Source organism: Labrus bergylta, chromosome 5 (genome assembly GCF_963930695.1).
Source record: "Labrus bergylta chromosome 5, fLabBer1.1, whole genome shotgun sequence".
NCBI classification, from domain to species: Eukaryota; Metazoa; Chordata; class Actinopteri; order Labriformes; family Labridae; genus Labrus; species Labrus bergylta.
This window is the reverse complement of record NC_089199.1, coordinates 1,240,024-1,263,101: the sequence shown is the minus strand read 5'-3', so window position 1 is coordinate 1,263,101 and position 23,078 is coordinate 1,240,024. Positions and strand designations below refer to the sequence as shown.

Here is a 23,078-nt window from a genome sequence, read left to right as displayed (position 1 = left end):
CACTTTTTTGTTTCATTCATCACAGGATGTGTCACAGATAATGACACATCCGTCCTGTCATTAGCTGCTCTCTGTTATCCTCTTTTTATCCCTGTTCTTTTGTGCTCACACCTTATAGATTGCAGATTGAAAGTCTAAATGTTTCAGGAATCAATGGAGTGTAAATGTCAAGGCCAATCAGGTGTTTCCTATATTAGTTCATTGTCCTCAGCCTGATAAATTGAATTAATTCATCCTAAGATAATAATGTGCAGCTCTGCTTTGCCCTTTTCCTGATTGAAGTCTTCAAACTGAGATAATTTCTTTAGCCATGGGAGTTTGTGTGGTTTACATTCCACTGCTTTCTTTATTCCTTCTTATTAAATCATGAAAGGCAATAGGTAGGCTTTGAATTCTGACCTGCACTGAAATGCCCACACTGAGCCTGCAAAATACGAACCAATCATCAATGAAAACTAAAGCAGAAACACGTGACAGTCTGACGCAAACAGTGCACAGAGGAATCCTTTAGAATAAAAGTGTGCTTAGCATCTGAGGATTTCAGATGGACATGAACCAAAAACAGTCCTTTTCTCACACCCTGCAAAGACTTTCTGATGGCTTTGGAAACTGGTGATGTTTAATCTGTAATTATGTGCTTAAACCAGCATGTAGACATGATGTTCTGAATTCCTGCAAGACTCCATATTTCAGGACTTATGTTACAGATGAAATCCATTACCAGGTGTTTAACACAGGCTCCATGTCAGAATGGAATGTTTTAATGTTCTTTTCAGTGCGGGGTCGTACATTAAATAATCTCTGATATTGTGTTACCCTAAACTATTCTTTTTTTATAACTGATGCCTTCATCACCTGGACAAAACATTATAATGATTTAAGCAAATATTTATTCAAGGATGAACCTTCCCCCTTATCCCAAATGACTGGTTAACATTTTGAATGTATCTGTGGGCTGATACTATCGTCACATGAGAACAGAGAGGGAAAGAAAACATGTACATTTCCATTATTGATCCTATCTGTTCCCCAGATCTTCACATCGTAACGACATAAAAACAAAAATATAGCTAGTTAATTATGTTAGTAAATCATGTAAAAATTATGTTGTACTATCATACTGTTATTGTTCATAAATAAGTTTGAATGACTTCATAATGTCTAAAATATCTCAAAATAATGTGAAAACATCTTGTTATAATGAGACAAGCATGTTGTTAGAATTAAAACCTTGTGACTTTATACATTGGTATTGATTTGTTTTTCTAATTACAAGAGGACAACAATATGCCTGCATACATTATCAAACTTTACAAATAGGAAATCTTGCTTCTTTCAGAAAACAAGAAGTCTTTTTTTTGTTATTTTAAGGCTTTTCATAGCAACAAAGATTGACTTCTTCATCATTTTAGATGAGTTTTTGTGTCGAGATCAGGGTATGTGTTTCATTTTAGGCTGAAAAACTTTATTCAACTGACTTTGACTTTGACGTTATGCAGAATCACACACCAGTTCTGAAGGACTACAAGTGACATGAGGGAGACATCTGTGGGAAATCTTGTTTCGGCTTTTCTTCAGTCAAGTGTGGCATTATAAGTCCTTTCATGTCCATTAAAAAAGAATCATCTCACATGAGAAACATATGAGGGAAACTCTGAGAGGTTTCAGGTCCATGATTTTATGCTGCTTGTGGTGGCCTGTTGCTTCTATTGAAATGTGGTTTGAATAATGAGAGTATGCTTCTACAGAGAGTGAGAAAATCTGTATTGCCTCTTTCACTTTAATGTTTGCCGAAAGCAAGTTCTAACAAACACACCATGGATCGCAGTAGTATATTCATTAACTTTGTGCTGCTCAGGGATATATGGCCGTTCATGTGAAACTTAATCCAGGCAGCTTTATGTTTCCCCCAACAGTCTCTTGCTAATGCAAAATAGTGATGTCAACATAAAGCTTGGGCATGTAGTTTGAGCTTAACATTAAGTCAAGAGGCAGAGGAATCGGAGACTTATATTTTTACATACACTGTCTGAATTATCTGCACCCTGACAAACACAGTGTCAGAGGACTGTACTCTGTGTTATCAGTGTAACACTGCTATCGATTCTCCACATATCTCTATCTAATGAGGCCCTTAGCAAGTGACTCATGCAGTGTTGGTTACCCATAGTGCTCAGGGCCGGACATGTCTGGGATGTTAACAATGGATTGAGCAGTGTAAAATGAGAGCAAACAGATGTAGCAGGTTGTACCTGGTGTCACACAGAGGATTTAAGTCTCGTCTTTAAAGGTGTCACATAACGACACTTTGTTCATTCTGGATTCATCTGTATCTCATATGATATGTGCTACTGCACTTTAAAAGTTTTGGGCTTCAGTTGAATTTAGGAGGAGGCAGGCAGCAATAACCCTGTTAACTTTCTGATCTACTGATGCAATGGAAAGAAATGACAAAGTCCAGTGAAGCACATAAATATGAAGATTAAAGTACTTGGCTGTTCCATTCTTGTGTGTTCATGCATTCAAGTCTGAACTGTTTTAATGTTTTTCAAACATTTCTATTTTAATAGCAGAAGGGTTGTTTTCTGTCTCGAATTCAAAAGCCTTCTGATTTCTCATTGTCTTACTTACTTACTTAATTACTGCCCTTTATGCCTACAGCAACAAAGGATCTCCACTCCTGTCTGTTTTGGGCGAGCTTTTGGATAGAACTCCAGGTCTGCTTCATGGCTTTCAGTTCTTTCTCCACTGTTCGACGCCAGGTTTCTTTGGGTCGTCCTCTCTTTCGTTTGCCTTCAGGTGTCCAGTGTAGGGCGGTTCTAGTAATGTAATCCTGTTCTTTTCGCATGATGTGAAATTGTCTACCTTTTACTATTTCCTTCCAAACCTAACAAATTTCTGTTTGTTTGTTCAGTTCCTCACATCTCCTTTCCTCATCATTGATTGGTTGTTGTTTGCACTCTTGGCAACGCCCGTTAGCCTGACTTAAGATACCTGATAACTTTGATTTAAAGAAAGCTCCTTCACCTATACATGCAGAGTTTTTCTGTCTCTATTAATGTAAATCTATTTCTTTAATAGAGTATTTCTAACTTGACTAGTTTTTCAGATCTAATACTGTTTATTTGTCCTTTAGATCTTTTAGATTTGTGACTCCCAATGTGAGTTTTGTTTTTCTCTCTTTGTTAAGATGCAAATCCTTGAATCGATAGAAAATAAACCTTGATCCAGTGACTGAAGTTTCTTGGCTGGATTTCTATGCATCTTGAACCAATGCCGATTACTCTGGTACAACAAGTGTCAACATTTATGTTTAATAGCACACATGGTCTCTTTACAAATAATATAAATTAAATTATTAATAAATAAATAAATGGTGAATGTAGACTTTAAATTCTGTACCTCCTACTTAACAATGTCATTATTCAACTACTACTCATACTCATCATGTGTGAGCAACATCAACATGAAATGCAATCTGCAGGTGAACTGGAATTCTTATCAGATTCTATATTTATGTGTTTTACAGGTTACAGAAATTGACTACCTAGATTTTGATGTAATTGTATTCAGTGTATGAAGCAGGTGATGTCCTTATCTACTAATCCATGTCCTCTGTGTATTTTCACAAAGTAAAAATGTTCTTAAATGAATTCCTGGTTATCAGCAGTATGGTAATATGACAGGCAACCGAATCATCAGGTAAGTTATTTAATCTGAAGGCTCATTTATCGAAAGAAATCCTTACCACCAAATTCCAACCATTCTGACTGATGAGTATAAATGTATAATAATATAAATGTCTATCAAATATGACCTTTAAACCTTTGGCATGTATTGACTCATCTGGTGAATAAGTGGGATGAGATCATTTTAGTAATCTGCATTCCAGGAACATTTGTATTAACATGTATGAATAATAAAAAAGATGTTTAGTAGTCATGACAACAAGCTACATTCAGTATGCCACTCTTAACATCCTGAATATAAACAAGCATCAATAAAACCTCAGAGATTTACTGTCAACCCATCAACAGTACATGCGTGTGTGTGTGTGTGTGTGTGTGTCCCTCTTGCTCTGCATCTTTTGGCCTAATTTATTGTTTATATAATTTATGACGCATGCTCTGTATGAAGACCGTCTCCTCACAGCGGCACATCAAAGATACATGCAAAGCTAGAAATGTCCCAGAATTCAGAGCCATGTTCTGTAACCTTTAATATCTGCTGAGCGTTCCATTACATGTCCATTCATGCTGCTTTAGACAAGTCAGGATGAGACTTGTTTCTGTAATACAAAGACTCTGATAAGATGTTCCCATTTCTGAGAGGTCAGAATTTTTCATAAAGTTGCATCAAGTGAAATTATTGATCACCCCATGGCATAAAGTATTAAGTATTACTGGGATTTCAGCAGCCCTCTGACGTCTGCCTGACACATTGATCCAGGCAAAATATGAAAAATGAAATGGCTTCACGTTCTCATCCTCTAAAAGTAAAGTCCCTAGTCTCTTTCCTGCCATAAACATGTTGACTATTCCAGGCTCGCTCTCAGCTGGATAGTGCTGCTTCGAAAAATATTTATTATACCAGAGTATCCTTTAGCAAGGCACCAATGCATGCTCCCTTAGTGGTTGGTGTTCAATCCTAGTGGTGAATCTGGATATGAAGCACAGGTTGACATCATAGAACCATAGACTCTGCAGAACAGTCCTGAAAAGTGTTAGAAAGCCAAATGAGGATGCAGGGGACAATGAGGCAAATTCCATCATCAGATCCAGATAGGGACAACATTATTGTATAGGAGGGAAACCTGAGTCCCTATGTTTTATTTTCAAGCATAAGGAGACATCAGAGACATCACTACATTTTCAATATCTGTCATGCAGCAATAAAAATTCACTTTTTTGTTTTTGTCTTTTGGTCAACTAAGAAGAAAATCAAACAGAAAAGAGGTGGACTTGGAATATAATAAACTTAATCATTCAACCGAGCAGGTGACTTACCTTCTTTTTCTTTTTAGCAAGAAAACCCTTTCCACAAGGTTAAAACAGGACATTATAGAACATAAACAGAACAAAGATCTCCATGTGTTACAACACGCAGTAGATGCATACCCATAGTGTGCAGCGTATTCTCTCTTAAACAAAGAGTACGCTCTACACCTGCTCTTTATTTTAAGTGTCTTCACATACAATTTGTAAGGAATTGGAACTAAACAAATAAAAATATATTCACCAAGTTATTGTGTCTTGTTAACCAGGTTATTGACATTTGAAATAACAGAAGTCCTCTGTGGTTTTCTTTGCCATTTTCTTACTGTAGGGTTCAAACTAACGCAGTGAAGAGTGGATGTGTTTTATTTTTGGATTGGCGGGACTCTCCTGTGTACAGACTGCTTTAAAGGTCATCTACTGGCTTTTGTTCCATGGCTGCAATCTTCCCAGTCTTCTTGTTAAGCCTGGGCTGCTTTGCAGAAACACCATCAGGAAATGTACAGTGAAAATTATTTACATTTAAAGTCCTTTTTAAATTGCATAAATTACATTCTCTTAGGTTAACAGATGACAACTTATTGAAATGCATATGCATTAAAATAGTTCAATAAGTATTCATGTGTCATTATACATCCTGTCTGTCAATGTGATACAGCTTCAGGTAAAGTATATAACCTTCACATTCTCCTCTAATAACTCTGCCATGCTATTTTCTGAGTCCACACAGTTACATGACTCTTGCTTGTTTCGATTGTTTATTTTGGATTATAAATGAAAGAGTGATTTACAGCTCATCACTGTTCCTCCAGGGGTCAGAGCTGAAGAGAGTAACAGATCCACATTCACTATGTTGATGTAGCGAGGCTGAAGGCACACAGGGTGAAGGTTAAACAAGGAAGTTATGATCATTTGTTTTTTGCTTACAAAAAAGGATGATGTGTTGTTGAGGCGATCGCTCTCATTTGCACATTCATTATAATGGAAGATAAACGGAATCAGGCCACTGGAGAGGACTTACGCAAATTATTTTTTCTAAAGCAGCTGTGGCATCATGTCTGCACTGATGAGGAACATATCATTCTACAGAGGCATCAGATAATGTCCAACAGAGGAAGTGTAGATTTACCCTTTTTTGGGTCTAATTTGTTTTTACAAGTAATCTTGATAATACCTTATAATAAATAAATAATAATAATAATAAATCATATTATGATGATTTGCATCTTTACTCCAAAGTAATACCTTTCTGGCTTAAAGCAAACGAGCACATGGGTTTTGTTACCTGGATCCTGTAGAGCCTCGGGGTCAGAATGGACAGCACCGTGACCCTCGCTGTTTGTGGGGTTAAAAGAGAACAAACTCACTTATAAAACTTGAATCATGTTACATAATCTGCAAACAAAAGGGATCACATAACATAATAATTATGTGGTTATTGTGCAAATAGACGATGGATAATTATCTCACTCTATAAAAAGACACATCAAGGTCAATGTGTAATTAGGGAAATTTAATATGTCTTCCACCCTTGATACATAATTCTTTGCGTAATTCCATCCTTCTAGTGTCCTCCCCTTGTTGGTAAGGGCTATATTCAATTTATTATTATTCCCTGAAACCCCTGCTTCTTCTATGGATCCTGGATTATTTACAACAGTGACTTTAAATTGTCACATCTGAGAGCCTAAGCAGGAAATTCATTAAAAGTACACTTCCAACACATCTGCTCTTGTATAGTTTACTCTCAGGACTAATGAAAAACACGAACCCAGCTGCTTGTTTGACAAGTTCTTGTTGTACAGCGATCTCCCAGGTGGAACAAATTGCATTTTTTGGTATGCTGTCAGTGTGAGATGATGGTTTAACACTCTCTGACCACTGGACCAGAAAGCCAATTTCAAAGAGAAATGTAATCATCTAGTTTATGCAAAATGCTGTTCACTGTGTTCCAAACACGTTGTTTTCTAATCCTTAGAGTCATCAACACAGTGCTGACTACACGCTCTACATGGAAACAACTTGTTCATTCAAAACTGTCACTGCTGCAGTTTCTCCACCGTGTGGACACACACTAAAGCACAGGCTCTGGTCCGTTGCATGTTTGTCATTTATTTCATCCTCTTGATTTTAAATAGGCTATCAGAGAGAGATCACTCTGTACTTACTGCTGCTTGGATTTCATGTTTATGTTTTTTACAATAAACTACAATTCTTCTCCCAGATGCAATATTAGATATGACTTATTGTACCTATATTATTATTCAACAATGATAACTGAGCCTTTTTTATTTTAACCTCTTTCAAAACTTAACCCACTGTAATATACTTTTTAGTGTCTGGTACTGATGATTATTAGCAGGCACTGTTTATTAGCAGGCACTGTTACCCCCCCCCCCCCCCCCCCCTAAAAACTACCTTAGAAAAACTGAACTAAACTAAGCGATCTGGACATGCCTGGGGTGAAGAACAAATAGGGGGAAAAGAAGCACAAAAAGATCCTCTCGGTCTGCTGCCCAGAGTATGTGTGTGTGCCAGAGAGCTCTTCTACATGGCTCCACTCAACACCCCTCCTTCTCCCTCAGGTGTGCAGCAGGTAGAGGGAGGAGGGAGAACCAGCGAGAGACACTTCTTGCTTGAAGTGTCTGTATATAAAATGATGGCATGTAGCAGTCAGTTGGAATTTGCCTTTTACCCATTGTTTTGTTTTTTACAAACCCTTAAATCCTTTAATTTTCAGCTTCATCCATTCTCATGTGAAAAGCTGTTTTACTCTTACAACATGTTAAAATGCCATGCTGCTGTGTGGTTTCCGTTTTGTAAATGAAGTTGGGGATCAACCTGAAAATAGATTTCCGATAAAAATCTAATAAAAAAAAGACTAAGGGTGGTTTAAATCTGGAGGGATATCCCCTTTGATACCATTTGACAACACAAAGCAAGAACTTTCAGAACTTTAGTTACTTACTATTGTCATGTTTAACTTCAAACAGAAATGTTAGCTTTTTGCCACTTCCTATGTTCCTTTAATCTAGAAAGTATCCAAATGTATATGTTAGCTGTTGTAGCTGTTAGCATAGTGAGAATTGTTTTGATGATTAAACAGGAAAGGTTTCTTCATTTGTTTTTCACTGTAGTTTTCTAACTGGTCTCCATTTGAAAAGGATGATGTCATAAACTTCCTCCGTCCAATATAATTGAGTAGTTATCGCAACGTAGCTACTACCAGTTGTGTGTGATTGTTTGCTGGTTAAACTGAATATTATCCACTGTATGGGCATTTCTCTCTAAACTTCATAAACTGTGGACCTCGTGTTGAAAATCAAACATGTGATTTTATCTTTTTTTTGGAAGTTTAAGGCTATTGCTAATTTGATTGATTTGACACCGGGTGTTCAGTGGATTTGACAAAGTGAAAAAGGAAAACACTTAATTGACCTGCTGTTATCTTCATGATACATGATTTCTATGTGATTGATTGTTCCCTTTAAAGCCCTATAAAAAAAAACAAGACAGCCACAACAGCCTTATCACAGAGCAATAATGGTTTTATTTGGATGCAGGGGTTTTCAACATCCAGTCAGTGGTATGGTGTACATTACAGCACAAGGTTTCAAACATCCAGACACACTCATCAACAAACAGCATCACTAGACGAAAAACTAAAGAGAAGGTAAGCAGTGTGACAGCTGTCTCCTCTCCTATCGTAATGTCCCTTTTCAATATGAACTTAATGTCCAACAGTGTTACCCATTTCAGCATACATTCCTGGAGAGAAAACATCCATGTTACATTCTCATGTAGGGAAAAGGAGAGAGAACACCAAGTGCTTTGTAACCTCTACAAGAAGAGGGTCCTCCATGTCTGTCCCACTGTTTTCATCAGTTCTGCAATCACTTTGATTTGACAAGAGTTACGGCTCAACCACAGCACAGGCAGTTCACACAGAGAACAAAACGATGAAAGGAAATATTCTGAGATGATTCTACTGAACTCATCAGTAAATCCTGTATACAGTAGTTTTCATAACTTTTATTTTATAGAGTTCACCTGAACAGAGACGAGTCTTTCATGATGATTCTTCTGTAATCCTCAGAAGTCAAATCTTTACACAATGTTTCCCTTATGGTGGTTTTCTTTACAAGTAGCAGTAGGAAGTAAAAGTAAAAAAAGCAACATCAGTCCATAATAAACATGACAACTAATAGACAACATATTACAGTAAAAAAAAGTAAATATAAAAGTCCAATAAAAATTGATGTTGTGCACAAAAGGCACTGAAATTTCTGCGCCACTTACACAAGTGTATAAATAAAAAACAGCCTAGTTAATTAAACATGATAAATTCACCCTGTGCTTTCTCCATCTTTTAATAGACAAATGTTTATTAGAATATTATCTTCATAGATTTCAACAGGTGCAAAACTGTAACCAAAACAAATAAAATGAAAAAACTAAGTGATTGTAAAAGGAAGCTGCAGATCATACTCGTAATGCCCATATGAGATGATGGTATCAACAGGCAATACCAGCATGAACCAGCAGAGGGTGTAAGCACACTGTTTGACATTACATGCTGTTTTTTGTTCTCCTGCTTTTCTGCTTGCAGGAACGCTCTGTTCTTTAGAATCCTTCCTTCCCATCTAGACAGATATGTCAGTAACCAACAATATATTAACAACGAGAAAATGTTTTCAGGTTAAAGCATGTATTTCTGCAGAATGCACTGAATAAGTGAGTTGGGAGTCTGGTTTACATGCTAATAGTTACGTTTCAATTCCAAAAGCAGTTGAGCAACTGCAGCAAACAGCAGAGTTCATCATTTCACCAATCCCTGTAAATGTTAAGGTCCATTTCTTAAGGAAAAAAAACATCCATAATTGAGATAATTTGTGCGTTTTATACCAAGGCAAGGCACCGCATACAGCCAATAACTGCCCCAGAGGATAAGGCGGACTTTACAGTGTGAAACATGCAGAAAAGAGCAGGCTCTTTGGGAGGGGGGTGACAAGGTCTCTGGACCAGAGCTGTCTGAATGACTAGAGAGATGCAGTTAATAAAACACCTGAATGTTCTCAACTGAATCTATCAACATGAAGAAGAAAAAGGCAGAAAGGTAGGTAAGAGATGTGAGAACAGAATGTCACAGCGCCACACTCCTCTGGGTTCAGCGTCACATTTTACTGTATTACAGGAACTGTGAAGTGTTACCATTTGATGCATCTACTCTGCCTGTTTATCAGTGGTTTGATTTCTACAGTACATTTACCAAATGCAATCTAAACACATCATACAACATGTAGTTTCAACTCTTTCCTACACAGCCCACAGAACGTGTTTGCAGTTCAATGAAGATTGTAAAAAGGTAGGTGTATGATCTTAGCAAATTACTTCCACAGCTTTCCCTTTTTTGTACTTTACAAATTGAACACTTAAAAAAACGTACTAGCTATATATTATATACATGTTAACCACAGGGTTTCCTACATTAGTTATTCTGCATGTTTTTCTTACAGGACATAGAAAAAGACATGGAGACAGGTCTCTCACCGTCTACCGGCTCCTTCTTTTGTCAAATTGTTATTAGTGATGTCTAAGTTTTCAGAGACCATGCTGTTTTTCTTTCTTTTGCGATAGATTTAGGTATAATATCTAGGGTACCAATGGCCTTCCACATCTCAAATTTTAGAAATATAATACTGTCAAAAATCTGGACTTCTGCGACTTGAGTCCATATTTCTCCATGATGCAAGTTTTACATATTTTCCTTATGACCTCCAAACCCTGCATGCAGAAGGATATAAAGTTACTTAGTTGTTACTTTGATAAACATCCATTGTATCATAGTACAAACAGAAAGCATGGGTACTTTAGTAAGATTGTATATGTACAGATGTAATGCCTGTTACCTACATGGCTAACAGACATCGTTTTTTTTCCTGAATGTTTCCACCCGTCTCTTCAGATAATTGTTTCAAACACATCGAGTGACACTTCTGGACAGTGTTTGCTGAGTGGAAACCAGTTTTCACACAAGTATTGCTTCACTTGCATTCACTGTTATGTGTGTGTAACTGAGGTAAAACTGAAGAAAACACATTTGTGTTCTTGGACACTTTTAGTCAAATCAAGTTTCAAAGAGCTTCACGCTATCACACCTCTACAGCTTCTTCTGCTGATTGGTCACCATGGTAAAGCTCCAGGAGCTTTCTGTATAGATGAATTAAGTCAGGCAGAAAACAGAGAGGAACATATCACTCCCTGCTTTTTTCACATCAGCACCTTTTTCATAAGCTTTCCCCTCATGTGGAAAGTTAAACAACCTTTCCACCTTTCAGATTCCACCTTCGCTACATGGTACCAGACTTATCACCAGCATCACCGGACGAGTTCATGTTGGAACCAGCCGATGTGCTGTTACCTGGAAACATCTTCTCAGTGGGAGTCACAGCAGGGCTGCCAACCCCAGAAGAGCTGGAGCTGCTGGTGCGATGCTGGGTGGGAGGGGGGCGCACAGGCCTCATGGTTGGAGGGCGGAGCTGAGTCCCGGCCAGCCGAGCAGAGAGAGCGGGTTTGAAAGTGGTCATCATCTCAGAGGTGGAGCTGCTACTGCGGCGCATGGCTGCATCTGGGTCTCGGATCATGATGGTGTGCAGAGGGCTGCCAGGCTCCGAGCTGACAGGGTTCTTCATGGGCTCCAAAGTGTCCAGTACTACATCAGGAGCCTGTTTGACCGTGTTCTGCCGCTCCAGCTCACGCAGCTCATGCAGAGCTGTGGTCATGGTCTTCTCGATGTCCTGGAGGTGAGAGACGAGAGAGTCAGTTCACAACAATCATGAAGAACAGGCTGACCGTTTCATAACTCTTTGAAACTACTCAAACTAACGTAATATTATTTCAAACCTTCATTTAAGTCTTGAAATTGTTCGAGGTTTACCTCAGCAGAATTAAGTTAAATAAAAAAATAAATACTCAGTCAAAAATAACTCTTAGCCAGACAACACATTTCCTTGTTACAGACATTAATTTTCCTTTAGGGTTAGGGTTTTTTATATATATATATATATATATATATATATATATGTATGTCAAAGTGACCCGGCTGTGTGTGTGTGTGTGTGTGTGTGTGTGTGTGTGTGTGTGTGTGTGTGTGTATATATATATATATATCAACATTGTAGTCCCAAATATTTTTTTGTAAATCCTGTATTATTATGGTATGTTAAAACACTTTTGAATCATTTCCTTAAGAAATGGATACAAAACAATGTGTTCCTTAAGAGCTGTAAAATACTAGTACATACTTCTATACAGTATGTAAACCGTAGTAACGGTTTGTAAACAAGTTAGTTTAGTCCTAAAGTAAAGTCATTTGTGTTAAATTGGTTTAAGTATGCATAACTGGTATTGTCCTAAAAAGTACTATAATGCGATGGCTGCACACAGGTAGCAACTAAAATATAAACTCTCGTAAAGTTTTAGTAAATTCCCAACATTTTACAGTATGTTTGGATTGTGTTTGTGTCGAATTGGAGCAGCTGATGAAAACAGTTTACATCCTCTGCTCCTCAGCTTGTTCCTCAGCTCCATTCCCCTCTGTGTCCTTGTGGAGTGTTTCTATCACTCAGCTGCAGTCCAGCACTGACATTCTCTTCACATCCCAGCCGCTGCTCCCAGACTGACAGTTACATCAGGGGGCCTGGCTTTATTCTGACAAAACTTTCCAATCCATTTATATCCTATAATTCCCTGACACTTCATATTAAGTCTGGCTCAGAGACCACAAAATTGAAAAACCGATATAAAAAAATAAATATTGTATCACTCGTGTACTGTTTTGGCTCCCGTTCATTTTTCCGACCTTTACCTCAGCCAGAGCTTCAGCCTCCAGTGATTTGTGGTCCCCGAGGCTGCTGTGACGCGTGGCCCCGGGTACTGGCTTAAGAGGGTGGCCCTCAGGATACGCCTTCCTGTCCAGGTAGTTGATACTTCCTGCGCTTCCAAAAGTGTTCAGGCGTCTCTTTTCTGGGCTCTCCATACGACCTTTGCTGACGGACACCTTGTGGGGGCTGCTGGGACATGCAGCAGCCCGAGGCGGGGTGTCGACCCCTCTGGTGGGGCTGTGCGTGTCTGTGCCGCTCCGGTGGCGTGGGATTGCAGCTCCATCGGACCGTAATCTCACCCTGTGGGGACAGAACAGATTGGTAACAAATTGTGAGTCACACATAACAGAGCTCAAAAACCAAGAAGTTGTTGTATTTACCTCCCCATGACTGCTCCAAAGTTGTAGTCGGATGATGGTTCACATGGTGACAGGGCATCATTCTTGAATGAACCCTTATCATCCAGCAACGGTCCACTGCTCGCTTCACTGTCTGCCTTCTGACTGAGGTTATCTGAGAACGCATCATCCCTGAAATAAAAGAGAAACTAGCCTTGAGAGGAAAACATAACAAGGACGACCATGCATACCTACAGGAGTTAAAGAGGTGCTCCCAGAGAAGCTTTATTCAGAACAAGATCTGGCAACTCCCAGATCAAGACCGGCTCTTATTTGATTGGATCCCGCCCCTCCTTTGTAACCATCACAATCTCTTGTGTTATATTTAATGTTAATGTTAAATGTTAATGTTAAATATTTAATGTTCTCCTGTTTTCCTTCTTGTATGCATTTTAAAATCTATACATACTTTAAAGAGTGAGAGAGAGTCAGGTCATGTAGGGCTCAGTCAATGTGTTACTGTCTATGATGGATCAATAATTGTTTTGTGGGCTCTATTGACCAAATAAATGTTACTCTCTGCTGTTGTGTAGTGTTGATAATTCATTAGTAGAGTGACGAGTGTGATGATGAAATTGTTGCTGTTTGTGCTGAGACGAGGGTGCTGAGGGTGCTGCAGCACCCCCAAAATCAGGCACAGTTAAAACTATCATAGTTCCTGCAGAGTGATAGGCCTCCAGCTCACAGCAGGTCGGAGCTTTTCTATGGTTTGGCACACATTGAAGTGTTTCTAAGAGGTTTTCTACATGATCAAAGGAATCAAAGACATCTGATCATCATCAGATCATCAGACTGAGCAGCAGAATTAGAAGTTATCCTAGATTTTGGAGTTTCAGGTGATTATTCTACAGAACAAGCTCTGAAAGGGAGAGAGAGACGTCATAGCGAGGAGTTTGTCATTACACGCAGAGGTGGAGAGACATGAAACAGAAACTTAAATCGATCATCTCTTCTAATGTAACTCAGTTTTCCAGAGAAGAGTTTTATCTGCCCTGCAGACTGAACATCATCAGCTGGTTAACAGAGACTACAAACAGCTTCAACGTGCCATGAGGGAACATTGATATCTGCTCTGATTACTATAAACTTTAAAGCGGTCATAGGACATGTCTGTGTGAACTTTCAGTGTGAGGTTTGTTGATTGTTGAAGTATGAAATGTTCTAAAACCAGTATGAGCTGCTGGTAATATGGAGTATTACTAATAATTATTAATAGTGCAGAGGATTCAAATGAATTCATTAAATATGAATTAGTGCAGCACATAGTATGACTTCTCTGAAAACAGTCAACCTGTCACTCAGAGAGAGAGCAAGGGACACTTTCTTGTAAATGCTCCAGTGTGACTCTCTGCATTTTTGATGCATTCTGGGACCTTTTGGTCTCCTCCTGCTCCAGGTCTAACAGCACTCTGTCTGTGCGCAGGGACCTCAGCATTCACAGATTGAACCACTGGCTTTATCTAACAAACTGTTGTCATGGAGTCAACTTCACTAATAATCATTTCATGCACAAGAGACAATATGACTAGAACTACCTTCTACATGCCTCTGCCAACAATTCAAGTCACAGTTTACATCCGTCAGTGTTTCCCACATAAGCACTATAACTGCAGGTTTAGTTGGAGGGGGATATATTTGATAGAATATATTACCCTGAAGACAAAACGACAGATTAAATAAATGTAAATTGCACAGGACAAGAGGAAGATAACACAAGAGATCTTACTATTTTACTACCTTTGTCTAATGTGGACATTTGAGAAGTCAGCACTATGTCATCTTAAACTACCTGACATTTCAATTTCTTCAATTATGACCAAAATGTGTTTTGAAAGTTCCAAGTGGCCTTGATATTTAATCATTGACCTGTGACCATTAAAGTGTTCCTTAAGGCCTCTTGGATATATGTTACTCTAGAGAAAGGGATGGACATGAGGTCAGAGTGACCTTGACCTGAGTCAAGGTGAATGACAGGATGACTCTCCCACTATCAACAGCAGCACCACTCTACTGGTACTCACAGGTCCTGCACTACGATGTACTGGTGGGGGATCAGGCCGTCCACACCGTTGTGGCGTCCCTCCCACCAGTCTTCAGATGCTCTGTGGTACAGTAGCAGAGACGCCCCCTTCTTAAAGGAAAGCTCTCTGGGAGTGCGTCCAACGTAGTCAAACTTGGCGATGGCCTCGATCTGTTCCACCTCTGAAAACAGAAATAGAAAAAAATATGAGCAAATACCTTAATTAACAACTAAAAAGACATGAAAATGGAAATGATCTTTGAAGGCACACACTCCTTCTCTCCTTGATGTTATTAATATCATTAATTAGTCATTCTTATCTTATTAACAAACTTCAGGCAACAATGACCTTGTGTTGTCTTCAGTGTATTTGACCTTATCAACCAGCAGGGGTTAGTCACAGTCTGCTGTAAGGCAAAGATTAATCAGAGGGACAATTAAGGTTCCAGTGAACGTTGATGAAAGGTCATTTTTTTCATAAATGCTTTCAATCATAAAGAAATGAAAATAGAGAAGGCACCATCATCATAGCATGATTGCTGTGGACTTAACTTGACAACAACTTGTTTTTTTGTTCTCATGAGAACTAATCTGCTGCCAGAAGACACAAATTGAACCAAACCACAGTTCAACACCAGAGCCAACTATTCCCTCAGTATACACCGTCTGTCTGGAGTGTCTGTCTGACTGTCTGTCAACAGTCGATCAGTCTTTGTTATCTTTTCCAAGAACGAGCCAGAACAGAAAGAGAGGGTGAGCAGTCATTACAGTCTGTGCAGTTAACAGCAGAGATGACGCTCAAAGATAGTGTTCCCCCAGTCTGACCTCACAGAGACCATACCTTCTTACACATTAAACACATTATTCTATCATGCTGTACTCGTGTTTTGGCTCTTGAACCCGGCCCAGTTGTGCATTTAAAGCTCAGGGGAGAATTGGGGAAATACTGCACAAAGGAGAAAGTCCCAGGAGGATTGCTGACTAACAGTGAACAAAGGGCGAGCAGGGGAGGAGGAGGAAGACACACACACACACACACACACACACACACACACACACACACACACACACACACACACACACACACACACACACACACACACACACACACACACACACACACACACACACACACACACACACACACACACACACACACACACACACACACACACACACAGAGATCAAAGAGGCAGTGCAGCATGCCAACACTGTTTACTCAACTAGCCTTCAGCCACAAACATCTCATAAGCTTTTGCAGCCGCACACGCTTCGCTCAGCTCTCAGTCAAAACACTTCATAAAAAACATTTGTATATTTCTTATTTTTATAGTCTTTATGTATACTGCAATACCATCTTTTTTTTTTTATCCCTAACTCTGATTTTGACAACATTTAACACCTGTCAGAACCAACAGTTCACCTGGATACAAATATTGAAATGTATTCATTTAGAAATGATGGCTGTTTGAAGCGACCAGATTAACCTCACTGTGGCTCAATGAGTCTATATGAAGTCATTATTAATGAGTCTATATTAAGTCATTATTGATAATGTGTAATGGTCCCCTGGCCAGTAACATCAAGTCCTCTTCCATAAACCTTGGTGTTTTCTTTGACCAAAATCTTAACCTCGACGCTCACATTACCAAAATTGTTCAGTGTTGCTTTTTTCATCTCATGCTATCTACACACAACACAGAATATCTCTTCTCTGGTATCACACGCAGTCCTCTTTACCCATCTTCAGTTAGTCCTAAACAGAGCAGCGAGGCTGGTCACATGTTTGTATCTTTATCTCATTGTTGTTCCTTCCTCTTTTATATGTGTAGAGCACTTTGTAACGTTGTGTTTTCAAAATACATTGAATAGTATTGTTATTATTATTATGATTATTAAGCTAAAAGCTAAAGGCAGCATGCTAAAAGTTGTATGTCCAATCTGATAATTGAGTGTGCAAGTGTGCTATAGTGAGCTTATTAGCTTTATATCAGCGCCAGAGACAAATGTGTATGCTTACAATTTTGCAGTTTTTTTTGTGAAAAGGCCAAGAAGCTGAACACAGTGTGAGATACAGAAGGTAAGGCCCCTAGTATGGCTAACATACCTGGGTAATAACAAATCCCCTTAAAAAACAAAGAAATGAAAATGTACTGATGTAATTTGCTGACCTTCATCACTAGTGTGTGGTTCAGTTCCGTTGTCGACCTCGTCAATAGTTCCTGGTTCACTGTGGGGGCTGTCACTGTGGGAGCAAACAGTGACAGACATGGAGCATGAGCAAAACTTGTTAAGTGAATGTTAAGCAAGTTCAAACATGTAAAAAGTTGATTAAACTGTAAACCTTTCTGTTTCTAAGCTCACAAGTTCACCACCTGCTTGATCCCATCACTCACCAGTACTCCTCCCCTCCAGTCATGCACTTCTCGTACACCGGGCCATCCAGCTCACGTTGGCTCGGAAAGATGAGCTCATTGTGGCTGATGATGGTCTTGATGACCTCATTAACATGAGCCTGGCAGGTCACAGGGTCCTGTCCGTCTGGGATAGGCATCAGGGTCGGACCAAAGCAGATCGCCAAATTGTAAGAATCCATCATGTTCTCGTCACTGTACTGAGAGAGACTGAGAGAAGGGACACGGGATGATTGTTTGTTATCTAAAAGTCAGACAGCTACTGTTTTTTCAATTCAATTATTGCTTTGTGTGAAAGTATCTTTTTGGTATTTTTGTGCTTGGACTTCCCTCATTGTTTACATTTTCACATCACAGATTATATAACCTCAGGTTTTCAGACATTTTTGATGGAAAATAAAAGACGTTATAATGTGGCAAAAATTAAAACCAGAAGAGCAAAAAAGACCAAAGCAAATATATAGGTGCAAAAAAGAATCCCATTTGAGGGGAACCACAGAGCCAGGTAGTAATTATCTCTGCACTGATCATTATTTTTGTCTCTGTTGAAGTCCAGGTAGCCATATTGGGTACATACTAATAGAAAAACATTGATTGTAGCTGTATTATATATGAAATAGGGATCAAATAATGGCTGAGAAAAGACTATGTAGCAGAAATGTCTCTTTCAGAGCCTTGCCTCACTTGATTTCAGTTTTGACCGACAGTATTACAGGCTTCATTGCACAGCTTAGTAAGACATTTGCCTTAAAAGCACTCTGATCAGTCATCCCCTTCAATAAATCGACTTAGTCCACACATGCCAGAACCTCCTCCTCAAGAGGAAGCAATAATCAGTGCCTGAACATTATCAGCAAGCTGAGGCTGAGCATTAAATCCACAGCTGGAACAGCTCCAGCAATAAAGGGGGTCTAGAAAAAAACAGAAATCATACTCTTTGTTCTGCAGGCAAACCCAGGAAAAGGAGCATTAATAAAGTCTGTAATAAGAGGACAGGTATACTACCTCAGCACGACAAGTTTCCCGGGCCATAAATAACTTCTAAAACACTACACACAGATGTAGCAATAAATAGCAGGTTTATTTTTTTCATTAAAGAATTGTTTCATTTCACCTGACAGCAGCTATTCTGGGTTTGTGCAACATGCTTTTTTCCCCAAATGGACTAAAAGTCAAATTTCAGGTCTTATTTCATCACTGACGTCGGTACAAAGCATAAAGTCATCTCTATGTGCTCCTCCGGACAACACAGGAAAGTATGCCTTGAACATTACGAGAATCAGTCCAAACTCACTGATTGAGGAAAGCAAAGAGGTATCTCATGACGATGATGATGGTGCGAGGAAGAGTCACAACAATCTGATGGATGTGATGCGCTCTCTCAGCTCCAGACTCCAGCTCTGAAACACAAAGGACACTGTTTAGAAACAGTGAGTTATACCTAAGCAAACAAGAGACAAATATAGATTTGAAGCTATTAAACAGCCTACTATATGAGCACAAAATAATAAAACCCAGACACTTTAATAGATACCCCAGCCTGCCTTTCAGCAAAGCCCTGAGGCACATTGAGTGATCAAACTGTTACAGTAGAAACAGCAGGGATAGGATTGTGTAGTGAACTCACTCATGTGGCCCTCACTCTCCTGGCTTTCTGCTAAATATCTGATGTTCAGATTGCTTCCATGTGCCGCTCTACATGCCTTTCTCTTCTCCAGGAGAGCTGCTTTCCTCCTCAACTGTAAGGTGTGTTTTGTCTTGAATGTTGTGCATGACTTACTGATGGTGGAGATGAAGTCCAGGAAGCGCTCTTTTGGGAAGATGGGGTTCTCCAGTCCTCTAAAGTACAGCTTGAGCACCCCGGCTACTGAGTTGATATCATGCTCGTTCTGGTCATCGATCAGGGGATCTTCACCTGATTAGTGACATTTTATGAGTTAATAAAAGTCTATTCTGTCAAAGTATTTATGAACTAAAGAAGGAAAATATAAAGCCAGCCCTGTTTGACTTACCTCTCTCAAATGAGTTTTTAATATCATTGACTTCCACCTGTGATCCCGGCACGCGAAATATGCCCTGCTGCTGCAGGCCTGCAAGAAACACCAAGCCAGAATTTTGATATGAGGAGATACACTAGCTACCATTATCTCCAAAGTCCAGTGCCAGTTTCACGAAAGCCCACTGAGAACAAATAACACAGAGCAGGAAATGTAATCTAGTCATAAAAGGAGATGTATTTTCCACGAGAGGGCCCCTCAGTGAGGCTGCAGCATGTGGTTTCAGTTAAGGGGATCCTAATCAGTTTTCTGGAGTTTCATTAGGTCCAAATCCCAAAGAAAAAGGGCTGCAGGCCACAGCAACGAGCTGAAGACAGATGTGGAGGTAGACAGGGAGGGTGGATAGACTCACAGAACTCTCCATGTGTGATCTATTGTTATGAGCTTGTCAAATCAGAGGTGGAGAGCAGAGCAGGTCCTACCTGCGGCTATTTGTGGAAATAAATTGCCTCGTGCGATAGCTGCTGTCACCTTTTATGAGACTGGAGGAGTTTTCAGATGACTCTAGAGTTTGCTTTCTTTGTCTGCCCTTTCACTCAGAAGTAGAAATCTTTGCAGCGTGATGCGAGACGTACCGTACAGATTGATGTATCTCACACAGCTCTCAACAACAAGTGGGATCGGTTGACCTGAATCCTGGAAGGAAATGATGGGAAACAATAAATGATTCAGAAAGCAAAGAGTATAAGATTATAAGATCACATTCTTACAGAGGAAAATAACTTTCTTATATCTGTAACCAATCAGGGGGGAAAGCCCCAGGCATGTTAATATCCCTCCATACTTATCACAATATCATCAGCAGTGTGCATTGACAGCACAGTCATTCCGGTCTTAAGCCAGGCCTAATGTAGAAGATCATTTAATGGTGTCATAAGGAGATAAACCTGTTCTCTATACACCTCAAACTGATTATGACTTTTTAATAACACCGACATTAAAAGTTGTTATTTTATTTCAATATAAGTTATCAAGTTATTAAGTGATAAGGTCGGATTTTAACAGGATGATAACTATATTGTTAGAACAGAAAAAACATGTTTTGTGAAAAGGAAATGAGTTTGTATGTCATAATAGGATGACAGTAACTTTTTATCATATGAAATTATCTTGAAACTAAGTGAAACAATTCTTACTCTAAAAATGTACTTTTCCTGTTATGACCTGACACTGACTGTTTTAATATTCTGGTCTGGGAGCAATACATGTCTTTAAGTATTCAATAGTATTCAGTATATTTTATATACGTTATTAAATATAGATTACTCTTCCTACGATACATAATGATAACAAACTTTTGAAGCTCATTTCAAGAAGGGTATTTGTTAGTTAAAGATAGTACTCATTAGTATTTTATTTAGCACATCTTATCAGAAATATAAAGAAAACAACACAATATTATTAGTTCAGGAAACAAGCAGCATGTAAGTGTAGCTCAAGCAGTAGCAGGTCTGTTTTAGTAGCCTTGTCCCCCTGACCCAAACTCTCCCTCAGAGGTACCTGAATGCGGGTACGGGCATTCCTTCTTCCTCTGGGACAGAAAGCAGCAAAGCACAGAGCAGCAGAGGAAGAGAGGACAGAGAAGCACAGAGTTAAACCAGTGAACCCTCTGGAGATTAAAGTGAGTACAGGAGCTGGTGACAGGAAGAGGCATTAGAGGGAGCAGTGAGGGACAGAAACACTGCTGTCTCCTGCCTCTCGGGCATCCATTTAGAAAAGAAAGCCTGAGATGGTAAATTGCTCTGGAGGGGAAATAAAGAGACGCTGACTGTTGCTCTGTCTGCACTGGCAGAGCCAAAGAAGGGAGGAGGAGGAGGAGGATTAGAGGTTAAACAGAGGTGTTATATCATATTGAAGGGAAGCTAACAGAAGGCTTAAGTGAGGAAGAGGATGAGAGCCGCCTTCCTCTTCATCATACACCACCACACAGGGTACCTTGATGAAGGTCTCCATATTGCCGTTAAACAGCTTATGGTTATACAAGGAGCGAGGCCTAGGCTTCCGCATTTTCTGTGGTTTAGGGGGAAGAGTGGGGGGCCTGGGGAATGATGGACAAAGGGAACAAAAACACCAAATTCTGTAAAAACTGTTCAAAAACGAAACATACCTTCAAAAACAGGCGTGGAAAAACATTCACATTCACAGAGTGGTAAAAAAAATATATTCTTTTGAGTAAAGTGTCAGAAAAACAGTTTATTCTTTTAAAACAGTGATTTCCAAAGTGTGGATCGCGGCCCCTCTGTGGCCCTGAAGGTACTATAAGTGGGACCTAAGAAGTCATTCACATGAATTAAAAGGTTTTTATCAATCAGATTTGACAATTCATGATGTTCTCATATCTAGTCACTTTAATCGGGAAGATGCATGTGGATAGATTTTTTTTTGTTGCAGTGGAGTTTAATTTTCCTTTTAATTAAATAAATCACATCTTGAAATCCTTCGCCTGAGTGTTGATCAGATTTGTATGATTTTCTAAGATTTCAGATTTATTCCACAGCATTCTAAGGTTTAGTGATGGCTGTGGTATAGTGGTATATCTCATTAAAGACATTTATTTTAATCATTAAAGCCAGCCTGTAGTTTACTGCAAACAATCTGTATCCTCAATAAAACAATAACTGACTCAAAGCCCAGATGAACCATTATAACTAGGGCCAATGAAACAGGACAACATACCTTGTGGTTCCACATTCAGCCCGTTCCCCTGGGGAAACAAAAAGACAACAGAGATAACATGTGTTATCTTGGTGGTACTTATTATACAGACTGCAGCGTCCACCATCAACAGACACAACATGACTATTGAAAGAGCAGTGAATGGAGCACAGCTATCACCATTCACTGGACAGAGCTATTGAGCAGATCCAGAGGACCCTGTGGGGTTATAGACCTCCTCTCAGAGCAGAGAAAAGGAGGGTGGAGGCAGTGGGGTGTATATGTTGGGGGTCTATCAATGGGGAGACTGAGCAATGTCTGTGCTGCCTCACTGAGCCTTTTGTTAGGGGTGTCCAACAATGCACGCACATGTTATAGACCTATGGATATGTAAAAGTAAAGTCTCTTCTTGTACCACACAATTAGTTTATATAAACATGATCCAGTTTTTTTAAAAGTGGGTCTTTGGCTTCAATTGTCTGAAATATCAACTGGAAGGAAGTAAAAAGAAAAAGCAACAATGACACCAAAGCACTTCAACATTATTTCTTCACTTCACCTAATAATGGACAGAAAGAGCAAAGGCTAACCAATTTTTCCACACATCACACAGGCAGATGGGACGAGGTCTGCGGAGCATTCATCTGAAGAAACAAC

The 23,078-nt window shown here is 39.3% G+C and overlaps 1 protein-coding gene across 2 annotated transcripts in view; it reads right to left on the bottom strand.

Moving 5' to 3' along the window:
- Positions 1–8,521: 8,521 nt before the first annotated feature.
- srgap3 (SLIT-ROBO Rho GTPase activating protein 3) overlaps positions 8,522–23,078 on the bottom strand; it is a 59,210-nt gene continuing 44,653 nt past the window's right edge. Inside the window, exons 11-22 of one of the 2 annotated variants that reach the window (XM_020642099.3) lie at positions 22,443–22,470; positions 21,702–21,804; positions 20,342–20,402; positions 19,722–19,799; positions 19,490–19,624; positions 19,004–19,109; positions 17,692–17,919; positions 17,467–17,540; positions 15,297–15,477; positions 13,258–13,407; positions 12,862–13,177; positions 8,522–11,791 (exon numbers count right to left, since the gene is read on the bottom strand). In XM_020642099.3, coding sequence (XP_020497755.1) covers positions 11,345–11,791; positions 12,862–13,177; positions 13,258–13,407; positions 15,297–15,477; positions 17,467–17,540; positions 17,692–17,919; positions 19,004–19,109; positions 19,490–19,624; positions 19,722–19,799; positions 20,342–20,402; positions 21,702–21,804; positions 22,443–22,470 — 1,907 coding nt within the window. In that variant the 3' untranslated portion in view covers positions 8,522–11,344. Of the gene's footprint in view, positions 11,792–12,861; positions 13,178–13,257; positions 13,408–15,296; positions 15,478–17,466; positions 17,541–17,691; positions 17,920–19,003; positions 19,110–19,489; positions 19,625–19,721; positions 19,800–20,341; positions 20,403–21,266; positions 21,298–21,701; positions 21,805–22,442; positions 22,471–23,078 lie in introns of both variants that reach the window. The other variant, XM_020642100.3, reaches the window with a different exon arrangement.